This window comes from Hyaena hyaena, unplaced genomic scaffold, assembly GCF_003009895.1.
Source record: "Hyaena hyaena isolate Hyena2069 unplaced genomic scaffold, ASM300989v1 scaffold_92, whole genome shotgun sequence".
NCBI lineage: Eukaryota > Metazoa > Chordata > Mammalia > Carnivora > Hyaenidae > Hyaena > Hyaena hyaena.
Genome location: NW_024080723.1, coordinates 50062 through 76130, shown reverse-complemented (window position 1 = coordinate 76130; position 26069 = coordinate 50062). Strand labels below are relative to the sequence as shown.

Genomic DNA, 26069 nt, shown 5'->3' with positions numbered 1-26069 from the left:
AGTCTGTTTTCTCAATCTTAAAATTATAAGAAGCTTTTTTTTTCCCCCCAGAACAGGTGGGATTGTTCCTCCAGTAGCTCAACAGCTTCATAGAGAAAATATTCAACGAATAGTGCAAGAAGCTCTCTCTACCAGTAAAGTGTCTCCAAGTGAACTCTCAGCAATTGCAACTACCGTCAAACCAGGACTTGCTTTAAGCTTAGGAGTAGGCTTATCATTTAGCTTACAACTGGTAAACCAGTTAAAAAAACCCTTTATTCCCATTCATCATATGGAGGCTCATGCACTTACTATTAGGTTGTTAAATAAAGTAGAATTTCCCTTTTTAGTTCTTTTGATTTCTGGAGGTCATTGTCTATTGGCATTAGTTAGAGGAGTTTCAGATTTTCTGCTTCTGGGAAAGTCTTTGGACATAGCACCAGGTGACATGCTTGACAAGGTAATTATTAAAGAATTAACTTCTCTTTTCTGTTAAGGTGTCTGTTTCAATCAAATAGTAGGAGATGCACTACTACCATTTATCTAAATATTTCCGATTAACATATTAGACTGAAAAAAATATGTGCAGTAAGAAAAAAGAAAATAGTACATAGCTTTATAAAAGATTCTTATCCATTATCAATAAAATGGTAAGAGGTTTAGATTAGTACATAAAGGCTCAAATAGTTTTCAGATGCAGTTTTTAATTTTTAAAAATGTGAAATTGCCATTTACAGTACTATAAAAATATGAAATAAGATATATAACAATAACATAAAGACATTAAAGATGCACAGAGTTTTGTGATTAAACATCACAATTGTTGACACTACCACCAACCAGGTTTCTTTTTTCTTTGTTTCTGAATTTTTCAGAGCTTACTGCTATATGCAAAAATCCTGCTGACAACAGCAGAAATGATTAGAAGAAATGGACAGATTTTAATTTTTGAAGTTTATCATTAAGCAGTCATGAACTTCAAACCTGTTTTTCATCCCCAATAGAAGAGCAGTAGATAGGGAAGCAGTGATTGGCCACTATTGATAAGGTTGTCAGAAGGAGCAAGAGTCTGTCTTTACTGACTTGCTAGCTATAGTCCATGTTTGTACAAGTATAGCATGTCTTATTCATCCAGTTTTGTTTTGTTTTAGTAAATTTCATTTCCTTTGCACCTGGGTTCCAAAATGTGCAATTTTATGACTCATTACAAAATCTTTGTTTGTTTTTAAAAGGTAGCAAGAAGACTTTCTTTGGTAAAACATCCGGAGTGCTCCACCATGAGTGGTGGGAAGGCTATAGAACATTTGGCCAAACAAGGAAATACACTACACTTTGATCTCAAACCTCCCATGCAACGAGCTAAAAATTGTGATTTTTCTTTTACTGGACTTCAGCATGTTATTGATAAGATAATAACACAAAAGGAAAAAGAGGAAGGTATATTTTTAATTAGTAGAGTTGGAAAAATAAGTAATCCTGGATTGTGCCTAAAAATACTGGTTCATTTCTGCAGGAATCCAGAAGGGGCAAATCCTGTCTTCGGCTGCACACATTGCTGCTGCAGTACAGCACACAACAGCATGCCACATTGCAAAAAGAACACATCGTGCCATTCTGTTTTGCAAGCAGAGAGATTTGTTATCTCAAAGTAATCCAGTGCTGGTAAGTTTCCTTTTCTCCTCTAACAATAATTGTAACCCTTTGCAGTATGTTATTTTTCTTCTAGGAGCTTAATTGATCCAGTGCTTAGACTATGATATCTTAATGTCCTGTGCTAGCCCTGACAGAATGAAATTATGCAGAATAAAAACTAACAGCCGTTTCTTGTACAGATATGACACATCTGTATAGACTGTGTGCCCAAAAAACTCCAAAGCTGCCTCTTCTCATTGAATTTAAAAGTGGGTTTGCAATAAGAAATGAAGTGCAGTAACTGTTATTATTTTAGAAAAATAAGCTAGTTTCCTTCAAATTTATGTTCCTTTGATGAAATCCCTGTAAATCTGCATAAAAGCCTTGGTAAACTTCCTGTTTAACTATATCTTAAACTTTGTCCTTTTAAAAGTTATAAAATGACAAAATATTTAAATGAGGGTAGATTAACAAATGAGAATATTATGTGACTATCAGAGATAATAGGTTTTTAAGAATAATATAAAATGAAAAAATTGCTTATAAGTAAAAACAACAGGCTCTAACATATTGTTGTACTATGATTGTTATTTACAAAATGTTAGAAGAAAATGTATAAAAATAATAGTGGCCAGTATATGCTGATATTGAAATTGTCAATTTTGTTTTCCTCCAAATTTTTATCATATAGCTATATTATTTGTCTGCTCCCCACCTATCAAAGTATGATATTTTCTTATTGTATAATGCTTGTATTTTCCCCAGGTTTAGCTAACAGTTTGGCTCATAGCCATATGTAGTATTGGTTGATTTGGATCTTCTCAATTCCTTCAGGTTGTATCTGGAGGCGTTGCAAGTAACCTATATATCCGAAAAGCTCTGGAAATTGTAACAAATGCAACACAATGCACTTTGTTGTGTCCTCCTCCCAGACTGTGCACGGACAATGGCATTATGATTGCATGGTAAGCCACGGGATATATGTGCTTCACTCATAAGTATGTAAATATTATTGCCATTTCATCGTGTTAAGTCTTCTTCCTTTAAATCTTGGTCTATTTATTTTATTTTAATAATTTTTATTTAGGAATGGTATTGAAAGATTGCGTGCTGGCTTGGGCATTTTACACAACCCAGAAGGTGTCCGCTATGAACCAAAGTATGTAGTACCTTTTATAATGTCTATGCAAGTTACTATAAAATTCAGAGCCTAAATTTGCTTTTATATATGAGGTTTTCATCAGTATTCTGGTGGTACCTGAAGAAACATTACATTAATTTTTTCATGAAATTTCTTATAATGTATTTTTTCAATTTTATTTATTTATTTTTTTATTTCTAGGAGAGAGAGAGAGAGAGACAGCATGAGCAGGGGAGGGTCAGAGAGAGAGGGAGATACAGACTCTGAAATAGGCTCCAGGCTCTGAGGGGGCAGTCAGCACAGAGCCTGATGCGGGGCTCGAACCCACGAACCGCGAGATCATGACCTAAGCAAAAGTCGGACGCTTAACCGACTAAGCCACCCAGGCGCCCCTTCATGAAATTTCTTAATAAGAAATATTTTTGCTACAATATCAAATCATAAACATTTTGACAAATCGTAGGTTAGAAATAGGTGGGTAGGGGTGATAAATTCCCTCATTTAGTAGCAGAATGGAAACCATGTCCACGGCCTGGACTTTTGCAATGTGAAGGCAATCTCAGGACCAGCGGGTATGCTGGGAATCTTCAGAAAAATGTGTAAAGAATAGTCAGATCTGAGACTGGGTTGTGAGTATGCTCCTCCACAGGCGCTGTAAAATGGCTAAGAGATAGCTATTTCCTGAAAGCCTTATTTCCTCTCCCAAATCAGAGTTCCAAAGAATAGGACAGTGTTTCAATTTGTTATTAAGTTCGGGTCTAAGTTATTTCTGGAATAGTAAAATAGTAAAGGACGATTATGTTTCATAATCTACTGTAATTCCATTCTCAACAGGATTTCATTTGATTTTTTAAAACTTTTCAGCATTGTAGTCCATTACTATAGCTACATGAACCACAGACTATTAAGACTATAAATGAACAGAGTTTAATTTGTTGTGGCAGAAGGAATCTCCTATGTTGCTGGCCTACCTTCAGGTAAAATATATTGTCTGAGCCAGTGTTACCTTCTTATGGCAGTGTTGAAGCTGGCGATGATGACTTTTTTCAGATTAGGGTTCAGTTGAAGCCTTACATTGGGTAACGTTGTAAAAAAGCAGAAATCTGAGGCCGAAATTATTTACTGAGGAAGAACAGAGAAAGAGAGTAGGATCTAAGACCTCTCCTGCCAGTAGTGATAGAGGATGGTGGAAAAAGGAACAAGTCAGCTTTTGAAACCTCAGAGAGGAATCAGAAACCTGGAGAATTTCTAAAGTAGAATGGATGTAGATTTGACTCTAGTTATATGGTAAATTGTTTTTACCCTTTCAGCTTTGTTGAGAATTATACGGCATGTTTGTTGTTTATTTGTTTCAAGTTTTTATTTATTTATAGTATGAGAGTGGAACTATTTCTTTCAAAAACTTCTCAATCCTCAAACTCACTGAGTTGTGTACATGAAAGATGCATAGCTTTTCACATGTCAACTATACCTCAAAATGGTTTAAAAAGTTCCAAACTTTAGAGTTCTTATTAAGAGAATTGGCCTGGGGCGCCTGGGTGGCTTAGTCGGTTAAGCGTCCGACTTTCACTTAGGTCATGATCTCGCGGTTCGTGGGTTCGAGCCCCGCGTCGGGCTCTGTGCTGACTGCCAGCTCAGAGCCTGGAGCCTGTTTCAGTCTGTGACTCCCTCTCTCTCTGACCCTCCCCTGCTCACGCTGTCTCTCTCTCTCTCTCCTAGAAATAAATAAAAAACATTAAAAAGAATTTTAAAAAAAAAAAAAAAAAAAAAAAAGAATTGGCCTTTTCTTCACCCATTATTCCTGCTGTATTTGTATTCAAGAACCATGATCACATATGGTTAATTGTACATTAGATATGTATACTGTTTGTCAGAATTCTAAGCAAATAGTCTGGTAAGCCAGTGACAGACCAGGATGCAAATATTTGAAATAATGTAACTTATCTGATGTGATGCAGATGTCCTCTTGGAGTAGATATATCAAAAGAAGTTGGAGAAGCTGCCATAAAAGTACCACGGTTAAAAATGAAGATTTGATTTTTGCTTCTCAGACAATCCCTAAAGGTAGTATTTCAACATTAGTTGTGATTTTTTTTTTTTGTATATCAAATTGTGGAAGATACATAATATTAATCGTTCATCAAGACTTTCTTCTGTTATTCTTTTTCTTGTGTTTGATGTTTAACCTGCTCTTCTGAGAAACAAAGGATATAGTCTTACAAGGGAGTATAGATTTTTTTTATTACCAAAAGTAAAATAAAACATCTTGTGGGGAAAAGAATGTCCTCATATTGGCAGGTAGAAAGAAAACCTTGGATAATATTCAATAATGCGATTAAATTCTAATCCCATATTATACAAGCCTAGATCTTTCTATCTTTTTCTTATAACAAGATAGTAAACACTATTTTTTAAAGATTATATTCTATTTATTTTATTAAATGTATTTATTTATTTAAGAGCACACATGTGAGTTGGGGAGGGGGAGAGAGAGAGAAAGAATCTTAACCAGGCTCCATATTCAGTGCAGAGCCCGAGATGGGGCTCAATCCCACAACCCTGGGATCATGACCTGAGCCGAAGTCAAGAGGTGAATGCTTAACCAACTGAGCCACCCAGGTGCCCCTAAATTAATTAATTAATTACTTTATTTATTTATAATTTAGTCACATGAATTTTATTTTTTCTTTAGTTTTATTTATTTTTGAGAGAGAGAAGGAGGGACAGAGAGAGAGGGAGATACAACAGAATCTGAAGCAGGCTCCAGGCTCTCTGCTGTCAGCACAGAGCCCAACATGGAGCGAGAACCCACGAGATGAGCCAAAGTCAGACACTTAACCAGACACCCCAAAATTTATTTATTTTTAAATGAAGTGTAGACATAAAATATTACGTTAATTTGAGGTGCACAACATAGTGATTCAGCATTAATATGTATTATGACACCATGATAAATACAGTTTTACCATCTGTACCATACAAAGTTATTACAGTGTTATTGACTATATTCCCTAGGCTGTATTTTTCATCCCTTGATAAATTTATCTTATAACTGGAAGTTTGTACCTCTTAATCACCTTCATTTATTTCACCCATTCCCTGTGTGGAAATTTCACATCCCACCCCACCCCTGCAAACAGGTAGTTACCAGTAGAAGCTATTTTTTTGGCTCCTGCTGAAACATTAGCCTAACTTTTCTAATGAGAGAGAAATTTTAGAAAGGTAGCCAGGTCAAAGTCATGTCAAATCAGAGAAATCTAATTGAAGACAAAAGGTGATTGTCTAACAGAATGCATGTTATTAATTATGAAAATATATACTAATTAGGTATATTCCCTGGAGCAATTGGAGTATCTACATTTCTTAAAATCCATCTGAGATTTTAAGAAATATGACACATAAGTAATCCCTCTAGTGTGTATTGTACTTTTTAGTTGACCACATATATTTATATCCATTATTTTAGAAGTTGTATTTAATCAATGAAAATATATAAAATGTAAAGGTTTTTGGTTTCATTTTAGGATAATTTCCTCTGATTTTGAATCCTTATACCAGTTTATCACTTTTTTTTTGCCTAGATTAAACTAACTGAATGTACTGTCCTTTGAATATAAAGACGATGCTACTGACTTTAATGTCCTTTGAGAGATTTTATCAGTAAAGAGTTATATCACATCATCCATACTGGACCAGGTTGTTTACTTTCTAGTCAATGACTTGCTCTGTTGAGAAACTAGAGGGTAAGGATAAAAATCGAGAATGAGAAGATTTTTTACTTTAATCCTGCCTTAAGGTGACCTCCTTTTTGGGAAATTCTATAAGTAATTCCTTTTTATTCTATTTTTTTAAGAATTATAATCATAGACTATTGCTTTTTGATCATCCTTTTGGGAATAAAAAATATAATTTATATGAGGGAACATATAGAAACAGGCAATATTTATAAAATTTTGCATTATTTGCTGTTGAAGTATAGCTATGATAAGATTAGTTTGTAAATATTATTTAGAAGAAGCTATTAGTTTGTGAGTTCACATTTTTTATTTAAATTTATATTCTGTATAATATGAATCTGAATTCACAGAAAAGTAGTAGAAGTATTTCCTATGGCTCTCACAACAGACTGCATATAAAGTATGGAAGGAAATTGACCAAAATTTCTTTCTGCTATCACAAATATTATAAAATGAGGATATCTATGATCTAGGTCCTTAAAATTTTTAAGTATCAAAACTTCTACAGGTGCTCCAACATAAGCCCACATGTTAACACTGAGTTCATGATATAAATTAGAGAAACTACAGATAAATAAAAAGCAATTTTTGGAAACACTCTGTATCTGTAGGCCTCTCAGTAAGTACTTGGCCAGAAGGAAGGAAGGAAGGGAAAGAAGGGAAAAGGTGAAAAGGAAAAGGAAGGGAAAAACACTGAACTCTATATGGGCAAGCATATGTACCAAAGTTAGCTAATAGTACAGGTAAAAGTCAGGCAATTCGCTGAAATCCTCTGTATCTTGAGGCTTTTCTCATACATAATTTTAAAAAAGAAAAAATGCAGAGTAATAAAAATAATCTTTACTGGAAGAGCTCTACTTCAGGAGAAATAATAAAAGTTTTAGGAGTAGTAGGATAGCCTTAGTAGGCCAAGATACTCAGAACATGTTTATAGATCTGAGTACAAAAAATTGATACTCAACCCTGAGTGTATTCTTAAAATAGTCCATCAGAAGCCAGTGTCTAAGTTCAAAGTTTGCATCTAAAAGGTTTTGTTTTGCTTTATATCTACAGAGGCTTAATATTTCCATTGATGTGAATTCTTATCCTTAACAGTGCTGAGTAAATGACACAATTTCTTATCATTTGAATTATTTATCCTTTTGTAGTACAGAATAAGCCATTTCCCCCAATTTATGTATTAATCCATCCACCAGAATTAGAATTGAATTTGAATATTAGAGAGATCTCTTTTTGTCCAGTGGTTGAAAGCATGGCCTTTAGATTCTGGTGCATGGAAAGCCTTATTGTTTGTGGTAAGGTAATGTGAGGGAAAATAACTGTTAGTTAATATATATGTTCAGTGTAGCCCAGGTAGACTGTATGGAGGCAAAGTGGGCAGAGAAAAATGAGGTCTTTAGAAGCCAGCTTCATTTTGTATCAACTCTACCTGATGCCATAAAACAGAAGCAGAAATACATTGATTGAAACTTGTACCCACTGGAAACGGTACTCTTTGGGCTCAGACATCATGTCATTCTAAGCTACAGTGTCACCCTTTCCAGCTGCAAACCAAAAATACTTTAAATGTGGAGAATGGTCAACACTGGGGGCCACATTTTTTTGGTTTTTTACATACTTTTGTACTTAGTGAGCAGTGATTTCATATTTTTTGAAGTGTTTTTTTTAATTAATTAATAATTAATTTTATAAAGAGAGGCATAAGTGCAAGTGGAAGGGGCAGAGGGAGAGAGAGAGAATCTTAGGTTCCATGCTCAGTGCAGAGCCCGATGCAGGGTTCGATCCCACAACTCTGGGATCATGACCTGAGCCAAAATCAAGAGTCGGATGGACGCTCAACTGACTGAGCCACTAGGTGCCCCAAAAGTCTTTTAAAAGTACACATTTCTGTATTTCAGGTTTTAAAAGCCTCATACATTTGTAGTATTTATCATTAAATATCTCAAGGTATTACAGGGAGTTTTAACATGTGGACTACTTTAAAATATGTTTTTTATTTATTTTTGAGAGAGAAAGACAGAATGTGAACAGGAGAGGGGCGGAGAGATAGTCACAAAATCTGAAGCAGGCTCCAGGCTCTAACCTGTTAGCATAGAGCCCAGTGTGGGGCTTGAACCCACAAACTGCGAGATCATGACCTGAGCTGAAGTCGGACACTTAACTGAGTCACCCACCCAGGTACATCAGGCTGTTTTTTATTCAGGTCTTTTTTGCCCAGCATACCAATTTAAAAATGTTTCTAATACTTGATACAGATATACTAATTATGCCACTTGTGTCGATTATTATATTTTAATAGTTTTAAGTGCAGGAAATTTTTAATTTTTTTTGAAACTATGATTCTAACTGATTTGTTAAACTTCAGTAGACAGTCTAAGGAAAATCTGTTAAGTTTCAATATCAAGATCTTTTTTTAAAATTATTTATTTTTGAGAGAGTTTTGGGGAGAGGGGCAAAGAAAGACGGAGATACAGAATCCAAAGCAGCTCCAGTCTCTGAGATGTCAGCACAAAGCCCAATGCAGGGCTCGAACTCACAGACTGTCAGATCATGACCTGAGCCAAAGTTGGATGCTTAATCAAGTGAGCCACCCAGGCACCCCAATATCAAGAATTTCTATTCAAAATGTTTACTCAGTTATGTTTTATGTATTTTACCACAATTAGATTGAAATTAAAGGTAAAATATTTGGGGGCATCTGGCTGGCTCGGTCAGTAGAGCATGTGACTTTTGATCTCATGGTTGTGAGTCTGAGCCCCATGTTGGATATAGAGATTACTTAAAGTCTTAAAAAAAAAAAAAAGTAAAAACTTTAAAAAGATTGCTCAGGAATTCTTTTGTAGTTTCATTCTAATGCTTTTATTAGCCTTCTGCAGGCTCTGGATTGGCTTTCTGTACATGTTTCCCAAGTTGGCTCAAAACCACTATTCTTGGTCTTGATACTTCTATGATATCTGATGAAGTTGCAGATGAAAACGAAAAAACATTGTGAGAAACCGTGGTCTTTTTTGTTGTTTGGAAGAGTCCCATGAAATTAGCTACAGGAGGTATTAAAGTCAAAGAATCTCTTGGTTGAATTTTAGGTTTTAATTTTCTTCGGTGATCTTTCCCTAAAAATTAGAGAGGCACAATTAAATGTCTCTTTCTTAAGCCCAAGAGCCCTCTATACAGTCTCACTGCTTTTGGTTCTATATAGTTCTATTTTCTCCAAATCACTAAAACCTACTAAGAGAATAGATCAGTAACTTCCAGACTTGTAGATGTCAGAGTGCAAAAATTTGTGAGGGCCAATATATGGTGGCCAACTTGTTATTATTGCCAAGTTGAGACTAATAAAAGAACAAATGGCAATTCAATTTTGTAAAAGGGGTATTTTAACCCCCAAAAGGAAGTGTAAAAGGCACTGTCTCAAAATGATACATTTTATATTGAATGAAGTTAACTTTATCAGAAACTTGCTATATTGTCCTTATTTTTTTCATATGTTAACCATAAACCTGTGAAAACTTTATCAGACCACTATTGGTACACAGATTGCTATTTAGAAACCAGTATTAAAGTGAAGGAAAAAACTGAGATTGACTTTATTCCTTTTTGTAAATTAATCTTACACTAAAGAAGCTATACAAAAAATATTCTTCGACCCATGATATTCAGAAATATAGCCTCCCACACACTTCTAGCTTTCCTCAGATACTCCCTGCTAAGTTATGTTTTCTCTTCTCCTTTTATTGACTTTGTATTCTCTCCCTTTCCACTTGTCACTCCTACAAACTGATCGTGACTTTTGAATGGTTCTATCCTTGCTTTTGACTGTAGGATAATATACCAAGTCTGATACTGGTCCTATACTAAGCACACATGAACAAGCACTAAGCATATAAATGAAATAAAAAAGTAAATTTCTTTTCTGTATTTCGTGTCTAATGGTAATTACTTTATAAGTTCTGGACTCTGATCTTACAGGCGTAAGTCACTCAGACATCATCTGCCAAGTATATATAAAACTGTATATTATCAATAGAAAAAAATGTGATCTCTGCCATAGGAACTCACAAACAAGTAGTACATGAAACAAAACAATAGAAAGATTTTAATTTAAGCCATACTTACATGTTGTTTCAATAATGACCTATTTCTATGCATGGCTTATGAGAAAAAGCAGAGAGGGATTTATGTCAAGTCATATAGTAGGAAAGGCCTTAAAAGAAATGATTAACATGGTCTTGTAAATGGGAAGATATTTTAAGTATACAGAATAACAAAAGCAGAGGTTACAGCTAAACTTTTTTTGGGGGGGTGACCCTCTACAGTTTGAATTTTTGGAAATGGAACATACAATTGTAAAGTGTCAGGACTAGAAGGTACCTCAGAGATGAAAGAAAAATTTATTACCTTTCTTAAAGACCGGAATTATGGATGGTCCTCCATTTTTCTCTAGACTAAAAGGAAAACATGTTTATCACAAAAACTAGAAATATATAAAGACTTTAGTACACCCAGACAATAAGTTCCATACCTGGGGGTCTAATTTATATGTTACCTGTACTAACTATGCATGTTACCTGCAGGTATTTTATATTCAGTCACTCATTTACTTATCATTCGAACATTTGGAACATTAAACCTGCTTGAAGTGATCAACGAAAACTTCATGGGCAAAGAGATACTTCAGCTAGGTTTTGAAGAAAATAAGTCTTCAAATGAATGAGACAGAGGGAATAGGATATGAAAAATTATAGTACTATCAAACAGCATGGCATGTTCAGAGAATACTAAGTAATCTAGTGCAGTTGGAATTAAAGGTATCTAGAGGTATGTGATGGAAGATAAGTTGGAGAAAGGTCATTTTAGGTATTAAGAATACAACAAAATTTAAACTTTATTTTCAAAGCAGTGGTGCAGTGGTTTACCAATGAAGTGTTTCAAGCCAAACAAGGTGTACCTAGTTAATATAGGGTGTGTGTGTGTGTGTGTGTGTGTGTGTGTGTGTAGGGATTTAAAAGCAGTTATTTTAAATCATCATTCTGTATGTATAAAATAGTTACAGAATTTCCCTGGTAATAAAATTTAAGTATTGTGTAAAGTTAATATATTAAAGGTAGTTATCTCAGATATACAGCTGGCTAATTTGATGAGGAACATTTGCTGCTGTCCACCTTTCTAATCTGCTCTTCTTGGGGCTGGATGGGGGCATGGAATAGAGAAGTGGTATGTACACTAAAAAAAAATACTATCGTGATCCCAACCACAGTGTACTTTCCAGTAGTGGTATCAAGGAATATTTTGTGGAAATGTATTGTTATCACAAGGTTTCCAAACTGATTTTAATAATCTTTTAGCACATTTCCCATAGTTTCATTTAACCAAATCCCTTCACTGAATTGTTATGGAAATTAAAGGGAGTAGTCCATATAAATACTCTAAGGAGAGTTCTTAACACTGTTAGTTATGGGAGTAATATTTGCTTACCAGCTTATTTGCTTACCAGCTTCACCTCACCCGGTAATCATTCTTACAAATTTACTGACAACTGGTCACTGCTTACAATTCTAAAAGTTGGGTGCTCACTTCGGCAGTACATTTAGAATCCTAAAAGTTGGGTGTTCACAGCTCTAGGGCTGCCATTCACCCTTAGTCACTGTAGATTTGTATAGTTTTTACACCTGTTTCCCAGTAGATGACAGTAAAATGCCCAAGGAAGGGGCATCTTTTTCTAATTCCTAGAAAGTTGCTATATAGGCTAGTTGTGGGAGTGACTGTGTAAAATAATACTTTTCAATATTTATCCTAAATTGATTTTTGAGCCAGTAAATATTATTTTTAACACTGTCAGCTATAGCAATTTAATTTAAATTTCCCTGGCTTATTATATAAAATTAGGTACTCAGTTTTGGGTTTTCAGTTTTTCAAAGACTTAAAGTGAAGATGTACTGAACACTGGTATATAGAACCATGATGTTTTGTATCCTGTTCTCTTCTATTATCATAGAGTTAATACTGTATCTTGAAAAGTTCTGTTTCCTACACATAAATAGTCTAGTTGCAGAGAAGACTTGTAACGCAGCTACATCTACTAAAGAAAAGAAAATGTGCCCATTCTAAGGAGATTCTCCTCTCCCTTTTGCAGAAGCTTAAGCTATGATTAAACTACAACACTGAAGCAAAATCCTCTGAATAAATAAATGCCTGTCAGACTTTGTCATAACTCCAGTCACTGAGTCTGATTTAGCCGTTTCCATCCCGGGAGAGTGCCCTGACTTTGAATCAAGTTCCAAAGTCGCATTTGATGCCAAGGTCATGGTGGTGTTCCTGGTCAGCTCTGATCTCTCAAGTATATCCCCAAATTGGCCTCCTAGATCAGGCTTCGAGGCAGCCAGAATCCCAAAAAGCTTGCCTGAAATGTGAATAATCTTGGCCAAACAGGATCCCCAAGATCTGGTTGTGTTCATGCCTGCACAGGCAGTTCTGTTGCAAAATTAGAATGAAAGCACGCTTTGGCAGTAGACATTTAGAATGAAGTTTATGTCTTAGTAAACAAGGTATATATTCATATTAAGAATCCTTCCCCTTGTTTGAGCTTCCTTAAACTTTCTTACAAGTTCCTCTATCACTAATTTCACTACTGCAACTTCACAAATACAGGCACAATACCTTAATGTAGGAAGTCCAACTTGCTGTTGCATCTGAAATTCCTTTAGAAATGCTGGGTTAATACTTGCATCTCTGTTGATATTATTTGTTAATCGAAGGAACTGATTAGGCTTATTTCTACATTCTTTTAATAGGATGCGGAAAGCATTTGCGTTGTAAGTTAAGTAGCCAAGAGCACAGGAGCAAGCTGTGCGAACCTAAATGAAGAAACAGTTCCAACATTAAGCTTTGTTCCTAAAACATCTAACATGTGTTCTCCTTAAACATTTCATAAGAAAGTCTCTGTAGTTATGTATAACAAACATGTGTGTCGACCAATGGCAATCTATACATGGACACATAACAGCCATGTTTTCAGAAAGAGATGTCAACTGCCACTGATTACTAGTAGTTGTTCTCAGTCCTGACTGCATTTTAGAATCACCAGCAGTTAAAAACAACAAAAGCCCACCAACTGAATCATACTCTCTTGGGGGTAGAATCTGGGCATTTTTATTGTTTTTAAAAGTGCCACAGGTGATTCTAATATGCAGCCAGAGTAAGAACCATTGAGTTTGAAGTAGGACAGTGGGTCTCAGTCTTGATTGTGCATTGGAATCTCCTTGATAGTTATGAAAATTACTCATGCGTGGGTACCACTCCTAGAAGATCTGATTTAATTATTCTTGAGTGCAGCCTGGACACTGGAGTTGTTTGAAACAGCTCGGTTGATTGTAATAGGAAACCAGGTAAAAGACGATAAGATAAAGATAAGTTTAAAATAAGACACTTAGGAAAGCAATTCAATTTTCCGCCAGCAAAAAGAGTAAAAGTAGAAAAAGTAGATCTTTCCTTTTTAAAGGTCCCTCTGCCTGTGACCTTGAAGTAACTAAGTTACTCATGTGATTAATTAAAGTCTATTCCTGGGCGGTTCTTAGAAAATCTGTTACTGGTGGCCTAAGAACTGTCATAGAATGAACAAAAACCAGGCACATGCCAGGTACCAGATGGTTCATATACTGGTCTCTACATTGGCATCTGACTGCTTTATATGCCCATATATCTTCCATACCTTGAACGTGGTTCTCAGTGTATGGTCCCTACACCAGCAGCTTCAGCTTCTAGGAACTTGTTGGAAATGCACATTTTAGGGCCTACACCAGATATATTCAATCAGAAACTTTGGGAATGGAGCCCAGCAATCTATGGTGTAACAAGTCTTCTAGATTATTTCTATTGGAGAAATACTGCCTTAGACCTGGGTTGAGGGGAAGTGCAAGGGAATACTTAGAGGCAAACCACTATTACTGCCAGCCTGGCCTTCTTCCCACTGTCATCTCTAATCCTGCTTGGCAGATCAGGAAAACTCCAATGGAATCCACTTTCATGCATTCCAGATAATCATAGAAATGACTTAGTGAGATCACTGTTAGTAACTAACCAGTTTTGGTGAGACATTTTGTAAATATTTTAATTACCAATTTATATATCGTCAGTGTACTTATTTATAGATTGAATCTTATGTTATTGAAGTTGAGTGTGCACATTTTGTAGGAACAGAATTGTGGATGGCAGATACTGTACTAGAAAACTCATCTAATATTGTATTAGTAACATGAACTATTATAAAGCATACTTAACTTGTGGAGAAATTAGCCCACAAAAGTGAGAGGCAACTTACATTTTTAGAATATTCAATTATAGAATTATTTTTGTTTTTACCTCTTCTTTTCCTGAATACAAATGATAGCAGAGCCGTTGGATTGTTCCTAATGTGGTAAATGCTTCTGGAATACCAGCTCTAGAATGAGCCAGGCTAGCTATTAAGTTCCCTATAAATCAGGGGGGGAAAAGCTTATATTATTTAAGTGATATAAACTGATATACTGTACTTTTGTTCATTTGCATATATTGTTAAAAAGTGTTGAGTCACAAGACATCTCTGTTAATGAAGAAGAGCTGAGAAAACACATGTGTATATTAGAGGTAGAAATCTTTCCCCAAAATTGTAATTTGGTTTTCTGTCCCAAAGATTAAAAATTAATTAGCTTTATTTAGGAGTAGGGAATTTTGAAAATCAGAAGTTTTCATCACTGTTGCTTCAGAATATATTTTGTTTTAAGCTTTAGCATTTTTTAGTCTTTTTAAGTTTATGTATTTATTTTAAGAGACAGAGGGAGCACATGTGAGCATGGGAGGGACAGAATAAGAGAGGGAAAGAGAGAATCCCAAGCAGCTCCTTGCTGTCAGCGCAGAGCCTGATGCAGGGCTCAGTCTCATGAGCCATGAGATCATGACCTGAGCTGAAGGCTTAACCAACTGAACCACCCAGGCACCCTTGAGGTTTAGTATTTTTTTAATGACTATGAACATAATGATTGAACTACTATAAAAAAAAAAAAAAAAAAAAACAACGTGTGTCCTTTTTGTAGTTCTTAGGTTGTCCTTAAGTTCTTAAGTGTCCTTAAGTTGAGTTAAGAGCTTAATGGTATTTTAAAACCAAGCAGTGTATTACTTACTTAAATTTAAAATCATTGAAGTTTTGGCTAAAAAACAAAGTTTGGAGATTGAAAATAATAAGGTAATTAAGTAATTAAATAAATGTGCAACTACTAACTTACACCTATTTCATTCGAATGTATGTTTTATTTTTAAAGCTTTCATGTGATATTCTTTCACAATATTGTTGCTGTGTTGGAATAAGAGCAACACAGATTTTAAGATCTAAAGGCATCCATCCATATAAATGTGGATGGATACTTTATTGAGGTATTCATTGAGTTTTGTTCTTGTGTTTTGTTTTGTTTTGTTTCTTCTGGCCGTCTTTATAAACCAAGGCCTTTGTACTTACTGTTCCAGGACAGGGAGGGATGGGTTGTATGGCTTAGAGCAAAAACTGTCTAAAGCTAACCTTTTTTTCAGGCTTATAATTTTTTGAAGTCTATGTTTATAGCAGGCATTATTTTAGGAGAAAGGGAGAGAGGTGTCTCTGAAGATGAGGAGTAAGAAATGGGGAGCAAACGGAGGCAGGCAGGGACTGTAAGACTAGGAAGGAGATCGGAGCCACAGGAGCTCTGAGTGGAGAATGGTTATGTGGTGCCCATAGGAAAACTGGACACTTGGCAGCAGAAATCGTAGTCTGTGGGGGCGCCTGGGTGGCTTAGTCGGTTAAGCGTCCGACTTTCGCTTAGGTCGTGATCTCGCGGTTCGTGGGTTCGAGCCCCGCGTCGGGCTCTGTGCTGACTGCCAGCTCAGAGCCTGGAGCCTGTTTCAGTCTGTGACTCCCTCTCTCTCTCTGACCCTCCCCTGCTCACGCTGTCTCTCTCTCTCTCTCCTGGAAATAAATAAAACATTAAAAAAAAATAAAAAAAAAAAAAAGAAATCGTAGTCTGTGCAAAACTTTGCAAACCTGTGTCTTTGGAGCTTCTTCTGGGAACCATGTTGACTCACACCTTTAGCACAACACTTATTTTACCTTCTATCTACAGCCTGAACATCCTGCTTTGCTTGAGATACCCCAGACTCCAGAGCTGCATATGACTCTGATGGTGGAGTGCAGAGAAAGCCCAGTAATTTTTGAGGAGCAGTTCCTATCAGCCTGAGAAAATACGTGAAAGCTAGTATAATGTGCTATTTCTTGCACAAAAGAGTTTGTGGAGTAAAATTCAAACCCACTGCAGTTGTTTTTCAGAGCCGTAGAATTACTATTACTTGAATTAAGAATGCTATTGAGATTAAAAAAAAAGTATTTAATAATTTCTTTTAAACATGTCTTTGTCCTAGTTTCCATCAGAAAGTTTTTGTTTGCATGAATTTTCCTTCCATACCAAGTAAAAATATAATTCCATGGCAGCAAGTATAATTTCCTTTCCTACCTTCCATGATCCATTTCAGTTAAAAAAAAAAAAAAAAAAGATTTATTTTTTGGTAGTAGTCACTCATATTGTCATCCAGATACTGTTTCATGTAGTGTAGAGAGTGATATATCAAATCAATTAGCTTATCATTCATCTTGAAAGTTAGCTCTGGAGTAGAGTTACGCAATTAGCATTAAGTGTGCTAAGAACTCTGTTGTACTATTTTGCTTTGCTATATTGCATAGCAACATAGGGAACTCTTAAATGTTAGAAAAATGTAAGCAATTGCTATAAAGAAAACCAGACAGATATATAGCAGTATAAATCTGCCATTACTATCATAAGTCACTGTGTAAACTTTGTTGCTGGTACCTCATAGTTTCATTCTCATTTTCTTTCTGGATGAAATAAATATGGGTTCGAAAAAGTAACTAAGAAGTCAAAAGGGCCATGTTCAGAGGTACCCTGCTCCTTTTTGGGGCACAGAGTAGATTCCCATAGTTCCATGTAGATTTACACCAGCTCATTCTTCAAACCACGGGACACAGTATCAGGCTTATTATTTAATATTGCTCAGATTACAAAAATTATTTTTGAAACTAATTTTATGTATTTGTTTTATGTAACTACCTTACACTTAGTTCTTACCTGTCAAGACAATAGTAGTGGAATGAACTGAATACAGACTGTCAACTAAAATAGTGACACCTCTTGCAGACAGAGTAATATGGTCCACATCTATAATGACTTTAGCTAATACAATAATCTGAAAACAAAAATAAGCATAGAATCATTGAATGTTTTCTATTCTGCTTGTCTAATTAAGTGTTAATATTTAATGGCTACTTCTCAGGAAGGTTAAAAGGGTAATTTAGTATGATTCAATAGAAGAAAAGCAAGTGACGGGTGTGAGTTAGAGTACTTGTCCCTGTCTGATCACTGCAGTGAACATAGCAGGCCACAGCATTCTTCCTACAATATTTGCAGCTTTTGCATTCTTGAAGTATGGGCTCATAGAAAGTACTTCTGAATCTCGCGGTTCGTGGATTCGAGCCCCGCGTCGGGCTCTGTGCTGACTGCCAGCTCAGAGCCTGGAGCCTATTTCGGAGTCTGTGTCTCCCTCTCTCTCTGACCCTCCCCAGCTCACGCTGTCTCTCTCTCTCTCCTATAAATAAATAAAAAATATTAAAAAAAAAAAAAAAAGAAAATACTTCTGAAGTCATAGGATAGAAAAAGAAGAGAATACAAAGAACCCAGATACATCTAGTTGTCATAGGTTGAAGAATCAGTGTGATCAGCTAAAGATCTTCAGTTAGAAAACATGTCTTGGATACTACCATGTTTCTCTGCTTCTAATATGCAGACGATGAAAATAATACTATCTTTCCATCAACCTGACAGGTTGTTATAAGCATCAGATAAGATACAAAGGCAAAAAGTGCTTGTAACTTTGAAAATTGTATGTAAATAAAGATATTACCATAAATAATGGAGTTTTTATGAGGTGGAAAGGACTGGTATGAAAAATACTGTGAATTTTACAAGTCAGTAAGCATGTTTCCAGATTAAAATTTTTTCTAATTTTCAAGTTTTGACTAAAAAGACACTTAATTGATCTGAAGTTTTAAATTCCAGTTTTATACCTGAAATGCTGCCATTGCCTTCTCAGTTTCAATTGTTGATTCAAGAAAAGGTTCAAAAATTGATATGGTCATTATTCCACTTTCCAATATTAAGTATTGTTGAAGGCGATTGTTGAAGGCAAAAAGGGTTAATGCATAACCTGCCCTTAAACAAATATCCTAGAAATAGAAGAAACATGCGTTATGTTTTTTAACTTCAAAAAGACAGGTTTTAAGTTTACTTATTTTTGAGAGAGAGAGCAGCAGCAGAGAAGGAGAGAGAATCTCAAGTAGACTCTGTGCTATCAGTGCAGAGGTCAATGCGGGGCTAGAATTCATGAACCATGAGACAAGGACCTGAGCTGAAATCAGGAGTCAGATGCTTAACTGACTGAGCCACCTAGACGTTCCACATACATTATCTTTAACTTAGTTCATTTATTATGTTACTCAAAGTAATATATTTTAAATTCTCGCCCATCTAAATATCTTACATTCTTATCTCTGGGAGTAAAACATGACATCATTGGGGAAAACAGGTAATAGAGTCATCCCAGGATGTCATTGAACAGATTAAATAAAGTTGTGGTTTTAGGGAGAAGAGAGAAGTAGTTTTAATATTCAGAGGGAATGTCAGATTAATAATTATACAAATAAATATCTAAAGAGTTACAGGAAATTCCATAATTTCATTAACCCTCAACTTCTTTTGTTTTAACATATTTTTATTTTCATTTCAACATTTCAAAGTAGAGTTGATAAATCAAAACTTCCCTTGTACAGAAGGCTATATTATTACATTTTATGCATGTGGGATGGTCTCTATCATCTCTCAAAATAAGTTCATTTGTAAAATTCTCTACTATATCCTAAGAGGGAAATAAAAGAAAGATGGTTTAAAAATCACATTTTAATTTTCTGGGACTTGGCAAACAGAGAAAAATCCAATTCTCTCTCAGAGTCCGTTCACTTGCCAAAGATGAGTAAGTATGGTAGATTTCCCAGAAAGGCTCAAAAGATAGAACTTTATTACTAAATCTTGTTTTTAATATTTTGTTTGAAAAGTATGGTACAGAAAGAACCATTAATCTTGGTGAGTTTTCTTCCAGTGTTAACCAGTATATAAAAGTTCTATATGTGCCTATTAAAATATTTACCAATAAAATTTTATGATTCCTGAGATTTTCTTGAAAAATAATATAGAAAGAGCAAGTGCATATATAGATGAAATAATACTAGCCATGAATTGATAAGTGCTGAAACTGGGTCATAGGAATATTTAAGCTCATTATGCTACTCTTTTATTCTGTATATGTTTGAAATTTTCCATAAGAAAAATTATGTACACACAAAGTAGTCACCTGGCCATAAGCAAGAAGAAAGGTATTAAGAACACACGAAAGAACAGGGTCCAGTGAATGAAGCAGGTGGGAACAGGCTGAGAAGAAAAGGAGAATGATTAAGAGCAGAATGAGTAGTAGAAGAAAAAGGTGAAAGGTGTCCCTGAGGAATGAATAATGAGAATAAAATATGGAACGAACAGAGAGAGAAGAAAGGTGGCTTACAGAGTCAGTCAGACATGAATTCAGTCTCCTCTCCCTATATTCCCTGTATTATTATAGCAGCACATCTCCATTCTTTCATATACTACAGTACAGTAAAAATCTATATTTAAAAAAATAATGCAATAATTCATTTCTCCCCTCATAACTCCTCCTTTCTTGTTGCCAAATCTCCTAAAACTGGCAGAGACAGTTGGCAGTTTTCTTCCCTGAATGCTAAATGCACTGTAGACAACAAAAGTTCTCAAATTTCACTAGCGTTAGTCCTATTCAAAGTGTGACCCATGGATCAATGATAGTCCATAGAATGGTTGACATCAGGATTACAAGAACTAGGAATTCGAATTTAAAAGAACATTATAGTTAAATACCAACTAATCTAGAAAGGAAATGTTTATAGCCGCATTATCAACAATAGCCAAATTATGTGACGAGCCCAGATGTCCACCTCCTGATGAATGGCTAAAGATGTGGTGTATATATGTATATACAATGGAATGTTACTCAGCCATAAAAAGAATGAAATTTTGCCATTTGCAATGATGTGGATGAAGCTAGAGGATAGTATACTAAGTGAAAAAAGCCAGAGAAAGACAAATACCATATGACTTCACTCATATGTGGAAATTAAATTAATAAATTGAGAAATAAAACAAACAGAGGGGAATAAAAGAGAGGAAAACCAAGAAACAGACTGTTAACTATAGAGAACAAACCGATAGTTACCAGAGGGGAAGAGGGCAGGGAGATAGGTTGAGTAGATGATGGGGATTAAGGGGGGTACTTGTGAGGACCGGTGTTGTACGTAAGTGATGAATTACTAAATTGTACACCTGAAACTAATACTACACTGTATGTTAACTCATTGGAATTTAAATAAAAACTTGATTAAAAAAAGAATTTAAAAAAATTGCCATTAGCGAAATACCACAGTAATCATTGCTGCATCAGTGGATGCTAAAATTAGTGAGCAAAAGTACATGCAAAACAGAACATCTGCGTAGGCTCAAAATGTCTCACCTTAAGATATTTATTTAAAAAGGTAAGTACAGCAGAGAAATATGGCAGACACTACCTTAACCAAGTAACCAAAGTTAACATTGCCAATTATAAGAACAGAAAAAGGACACTGGTGAGAAAATTGGCAAACTTCAAATAAAGTTTGTTGATTAGTTAATAGTATGGTATCAATGTTAATTTCCTGGTGGATATCCAGGAAAGCTGGATGAAGGATATGCTAGAACACTCTACTATTTTTGCAAAATGTTGGAAAACCTAAGATTATCTCAAAGTTTAAAGTTTTTGTTGCTTTAGTTATCCTCGCAGTAACAGATTGCTGGGGGAAAGCTTTCCTCCATCAGAAATGTTTGAGAAGCACCACTAGAAAATAGTGGGTGATGAGAGTTGAAAGGTCATAAAATTAGGAAAAAGTTTTGATGCATCCAGGACAGAAGAGATTTATTAGCTCTCTAAGCATTAAAATTGCTATATTTCAAAGATGAAATAAGATAACTATGAAAAATATGGAACAGTATTATTTCATTATTACAAACTAATGACCCACCAAAGAGATTTTACATTTCTTATGTAATATATTTAAATATTACCATGCATAAGACATAATTTGAGGATTCTACATGAGCTTTAATGGTTTGTAAAGGTATTACCTTATCTTGTGAGTGAAGAAGATAAAGGACATCAGCATACTTAAATCCTTCATTTTCTTGTAATTCATTCTGTAACAGATCATTCCTTAGGACAATGCATGCCAAGGAAAATGCCACTTCAACCTAAATATGTAGTTTTCAGAAATTAGTTTATTTTTCACTCATGGTTTATCAAATGACATATTTCATTTTACAAACATTTATATGGGATATATTAATTCAACTGTGTAATTCATTGATTCCAGTTCTCTAATATTAGGGAGTGGCATTTACAGTGTCCGGAGGAATGTCCCTAATAATTTTTAACAGCTGGGAAAATATCCTTCCTCCATGTGCCAGCACCAACACAAAGCTCCATTTGAGAGGAGGGAAGGCAACCAGAGCCAGCAGGAAATGTGAGGAGGTATTATCTTAAGTGCATAGTTGTATCCCTTCCATATCCAAAAAAGACTTTTTTTTTTAAATTTCCTGGCCTGGAATAAAAAGCTGTTTTGAACTGCTTGTTAGCTATTGACCATTGAGTTGTAAGGCTTCAATAGAATGCCCATCATTTAAGCAAAAAATTCCCAAGACTGGGAAGTAGTCTCGAAGAATAGTTTTGCTGCAGTTCTGAAGTCATTTAATTCACATTCTGAAGCCTTTTAGGAGGATGTAAATGAACCTTGTTTATTGTTGGGACTCAACAGAAAGTTTTTTAAGATTAATTACATGATGCACATCTATGAAAAATGTTATGAATTTGAAAAGCATACTTATTGCAAAAGTATTTTGCTTACTATAGAATCTTACTTGAAGAAAAGTATTGAAATATATTGATGTTATGTTTTTAACAAGTTGAAGAACTCGTTGAAAATATATACTGAAATATGGATGGACACAATTGAAGTAAACTGTCTTGCCATGAAAATGCAGGTTTTAAAATAAAAATGTATTCTTATGTGGCATTTTCCATGGTATGAAATTTATTTGTATTTTGAAAGTCAGTTTAGTTTTTACATATAATTCGAGCCAAAAAATTGCAAGCATATGCTCCTTTCGTTTCCCTAATCAACTCCTATAATAGAATAATCTCTTTCATAGGCAGAAAAGCTGCATAACTTCTAACATCTTTTCTGATAACACATTCCTTAAAAGAAATTATGCTGTATTTACTTACATATTTCTGTTTTCTCATTTCCAACACAACTCATAACCAAATTTTGAAGAGAAAATGTATTTTTATAATTCCCTGCCTGGCCAACACTAGATGTCATAAATTTCCAAAGCTTTGGTAAAGGATTTGAATATATGCAAATGTCATTTTATTAAAAGCAGTTTACTAGAAGTAAATAGAAGAGTGAATGACTGTTAAATAACTTGTAGGATATTTGTGATGTTCACATTTGAGAAAACTACTAGTGCTGGCCAACACAGGCTGCTTGGTAGAAGATAGGGTTGCTTTGGTGGTTAACACTGACATGAATCACTTAAATTTGAGAATTTTTGCTACATAAATCACATATCCTCATTAGCCCTACCCAGTTTTAGCAACCAATATCTGAGGAAGTAGGGAAGAAATTCTGTGAATAACCAAATATCTGAGGAATAAAACTTTGATGAGAAAGGACACAAGACTTAATTATTTGAAAATTTAATATTTTAATAAAATTTATTTTATCTTTACTACATTTTTGCAACTTTTATTTAAAACTTCTAGGATTTTGTTCAAAAGGTTAAATTCTTCTAGTATACTTGTAAACTTCCACGAAGATACAATTTATTCTTGGAAAGTCATATTTACTGTATCAGAAAAAAATAACTTAAAACCTTTTATATACCTTAATGTTAGGAGAAGGGTGGTTTCTCAGTAATTGGATAAGTACTGGAAAGGCATTTTCCTCTGCAACAAATTGTTGACTGACAGGATTACTTGTATGAGCAACACCTGGAAAACATACATATCAATAAAATAATATTTCTGGTATGGTAATGCCAAAAATAGTTTGATATGTTTGGTTGATAAAGTGTTCTAGCATAATATGGTTAATAAGTTACAAAAGGAAATTCTGTGTCAACACTATTTTACCTGAATTAATTTTTTTTAAGTAGGCACCACGCCCAGCATGGAGCCCAGTGTGGAGCTCAGACTTACAACCCTGAGATCAAGACCTGAGCCGAGATCAAGAGCTGGATGCTTAACGGACTGAGCCACCCAGGTGCCTCTTGAATTAATTTTGTTAAAAGACGAAGTGAATAAACATGGAAAAATTACTATTAGAAGTGTGGATGGTTTTCTAATAGTCACAAAACAAAGAAATAAGAAATGCTAGCCTATCAAGGAATAATAGTATAATAGCTATCATTTTTTGATGATTTATTATTTGCAAGGTACTTAAGTTTATAGGTACTATTGTATTCCATAAAAAATAAATTTTATAAAAATGACTAGAATAAATCACCTGATTAATAATTCTAGGTCCCTTAAATACACATACTAAAAAGATAATCTTACTGTCTTCTTTTATAACATAATACTTTAAATTATAGGCTTAATCTCAATTTAAAAGTCATCTCTGTCTAATGGACATGTACAAATAATTTTAATTCTTTTCTTCTTCCAACAAAAATCACAACACATACACTGTGGGTTTATATACTTAAGTATAAATACAAGATCAGCCCTCTCTCTGAACAATAAAGAGAAGTCACCTACTTATTATCCTCTGGGGAAGCTTGAAGGAACTGCCAGAAATGCAGCAAAAAACATGTTTGTTTCCTTGTCCCTAGCCCCCCACTGGACACCCAGGGATATACACAGACACTGATTACATGAATATTCTTTCTTTCTGTCTTTTTTTCGGTCTTTCTTTCTGTCTTTTCTTTCTGTCTTTCTGTCTTCTCTTTCTTTCTTTCTTTCTTTCTTTCTTTCTTTCCTTCCTTCCTTCCTTCCTTCCTTCCTTCCTTCCTTCCTTCCTGTCTGCTGTCTTTCCCCACTTGTGAGTGGAGTAGGAGGGAAGGTAGAGGGAGGGAAAGAAGATGAGAGAGAGAGAGAGAGAGAGAGAGAGAGAGAGAGAGAATCTTAAGCAGGTTCCACACCCAGCATGGACCCGGATGCAAGGCTAGATCTCACAACCCTGAAATCATGACCTGAGCCGAAGTCAAGAATTGGATGCTTTACTGACTTAGCCACCCAGGAGCCTCACATGAATATTCTTGATTCAGCTGACAGGTATTGAATGCCTAATGTACCAGGAATTGAGGTAGGAAGTAGGACTGAAGAGAGGAATTAGAATCTCTGTCCCCAAGGAGTTTATATGCTATAGGGGAAGCAACTATATACATGCAATACATGCTACATGACTTCAATAAATGCAGTAAGTGCTTTTACAGAGGTATAGAAAAATACACTTAAAGCACAGAGAGGGGGTTGCTCGCTTCAGAGTAGGTGGGAAAGGAGTAACCAAGGAGATTTCCAATGGTGAAGGTGCTGGAGGCAGGTCCCCTCAGAATGAATATTTTTAATAATAATGATTATGATAAGATGATTGTGGTGTGAAAAGAAAAACACTCTCAAATCTTTGAATTTTCACATGTTAATAATGAGATGAAATTCCACTAGGTTGGGGAAAGAAACACTATAAGAAATAAGCTAAACAATTCTTAGAGCTCACATAGGGCTAGGAATGGTTTGTGCTCTCTGGCCAGAGTTCAGATACCTCATAACTCAAGGTATTATACAAGGAATTGAGTCCTTGGAACTGTATCATCTTAATGGTGGAGTTGAGTTAGTTCCAGAGTGAATGCTGCTGTAGAGTTGTGCTAAGAAAGCTTAAGAGTTAGGGGTGCCTGGGTGGCTCAGTTGGTTAAGTGTCCCGACTTCAGCTCAGGTCATGATCTCACGGTTCATGGGTTCGAGCCCTACAACGGGCTCTGTGCTCACAGCTAGCTCAGAGCCTGGAGCCTGTTTCAGATTCTGTGACTCCCTCTCTCTCTGACCCTCCCCTGCTCACGCTGTCTCTCTCTCTCAGAAATAAATAAAACATTAAAAAATTTAAAAAAAAAAGAAAGCTTAAAAGTTAGCTGAAAAAGGATCAAACTGATCCCAAGAAAAGATAACCACAAAGCCTCACAGAGCCTAACTCCATTTAAAGGAAAACCATAAAATCCAGCATTTATCAGTTTACAACTCACAATGTCCAGCATTCAATCAAATTTATTATACATGATTTAAAAATACATAATACCTAAGATAAAATATGT

The 26069-nt window shown here is 35.1% G+C and overlaps 2 protein-coding genes across 2 annotated transcripts in view; one reads left to right on the top strand and one right to left on the bottom strand.

The window, feature by feature from the left end:
• OSGEPL1 (O-sialoglycoprotein endopeptidase like 1) overlaps positions 1-23957 on the top strand; it is a 29088-nt gene extending 5131 nt beyond the window's left edge. The window contains exons 3-9 of the mRNA XM_039234704.1: positions 52-439; positions 1212-1416; positions 1493-1641; positions 2446-2576; positions 2699-2770; positions 4711-4816; positions 23916-23957. Of these exons, the coding sequence (XP_039090635.1) occupies positions 52-439; positions 1212-1416; positions 1493-1641; positions 2446-2576; positions 2699-2770; positions 4711-4789 (1024 nt within the window). The 3' untranslated portion in view covers positions 4790-4816; positions 23916-23957. The remainder of the gene's footprint in view (positions 1-51; positions 440-1211; positions 1417-1492; positions 1642-2445; positions 2577-2698; positions 2771-4710; positions 4817-23915) is intronic.
• The window catches only part of ANKAR (ankyrin and armadillo repeat containing), a gene marked incomplete at its 5' end in the record, with an annotated part of 58546 nt that continues 41813 nt past the window's right edge, over positions 9337-26069 (bottom strand). Inside the window, 8 exons of the mRNA XM_039234738.1 lie at positions 9337-9599; positions 10885-10931; positions 13144-13340; positions 14845-14954; positions 17628-17745; positions 18623-18781; positions 21831-21953; positions 23648-23754. Coding sequence (XP_039090669.1) covers positions 9352-9599; positions 10885-10931; positions 13144-13340; positions 14845-14954; positions 17628-17745; positions 18623-18781; positions 21831-21953; positions 23648-23754 — 1109 coding nt within the window. The remainder of the gene's footprint in view (positions 9600-10884; positions 10932-13143; positions 13341-14844; positions 14955-17627; positions 17746-18622; positions 18782-21830; positions 21954-23647; positions 23755-26069) is intronic.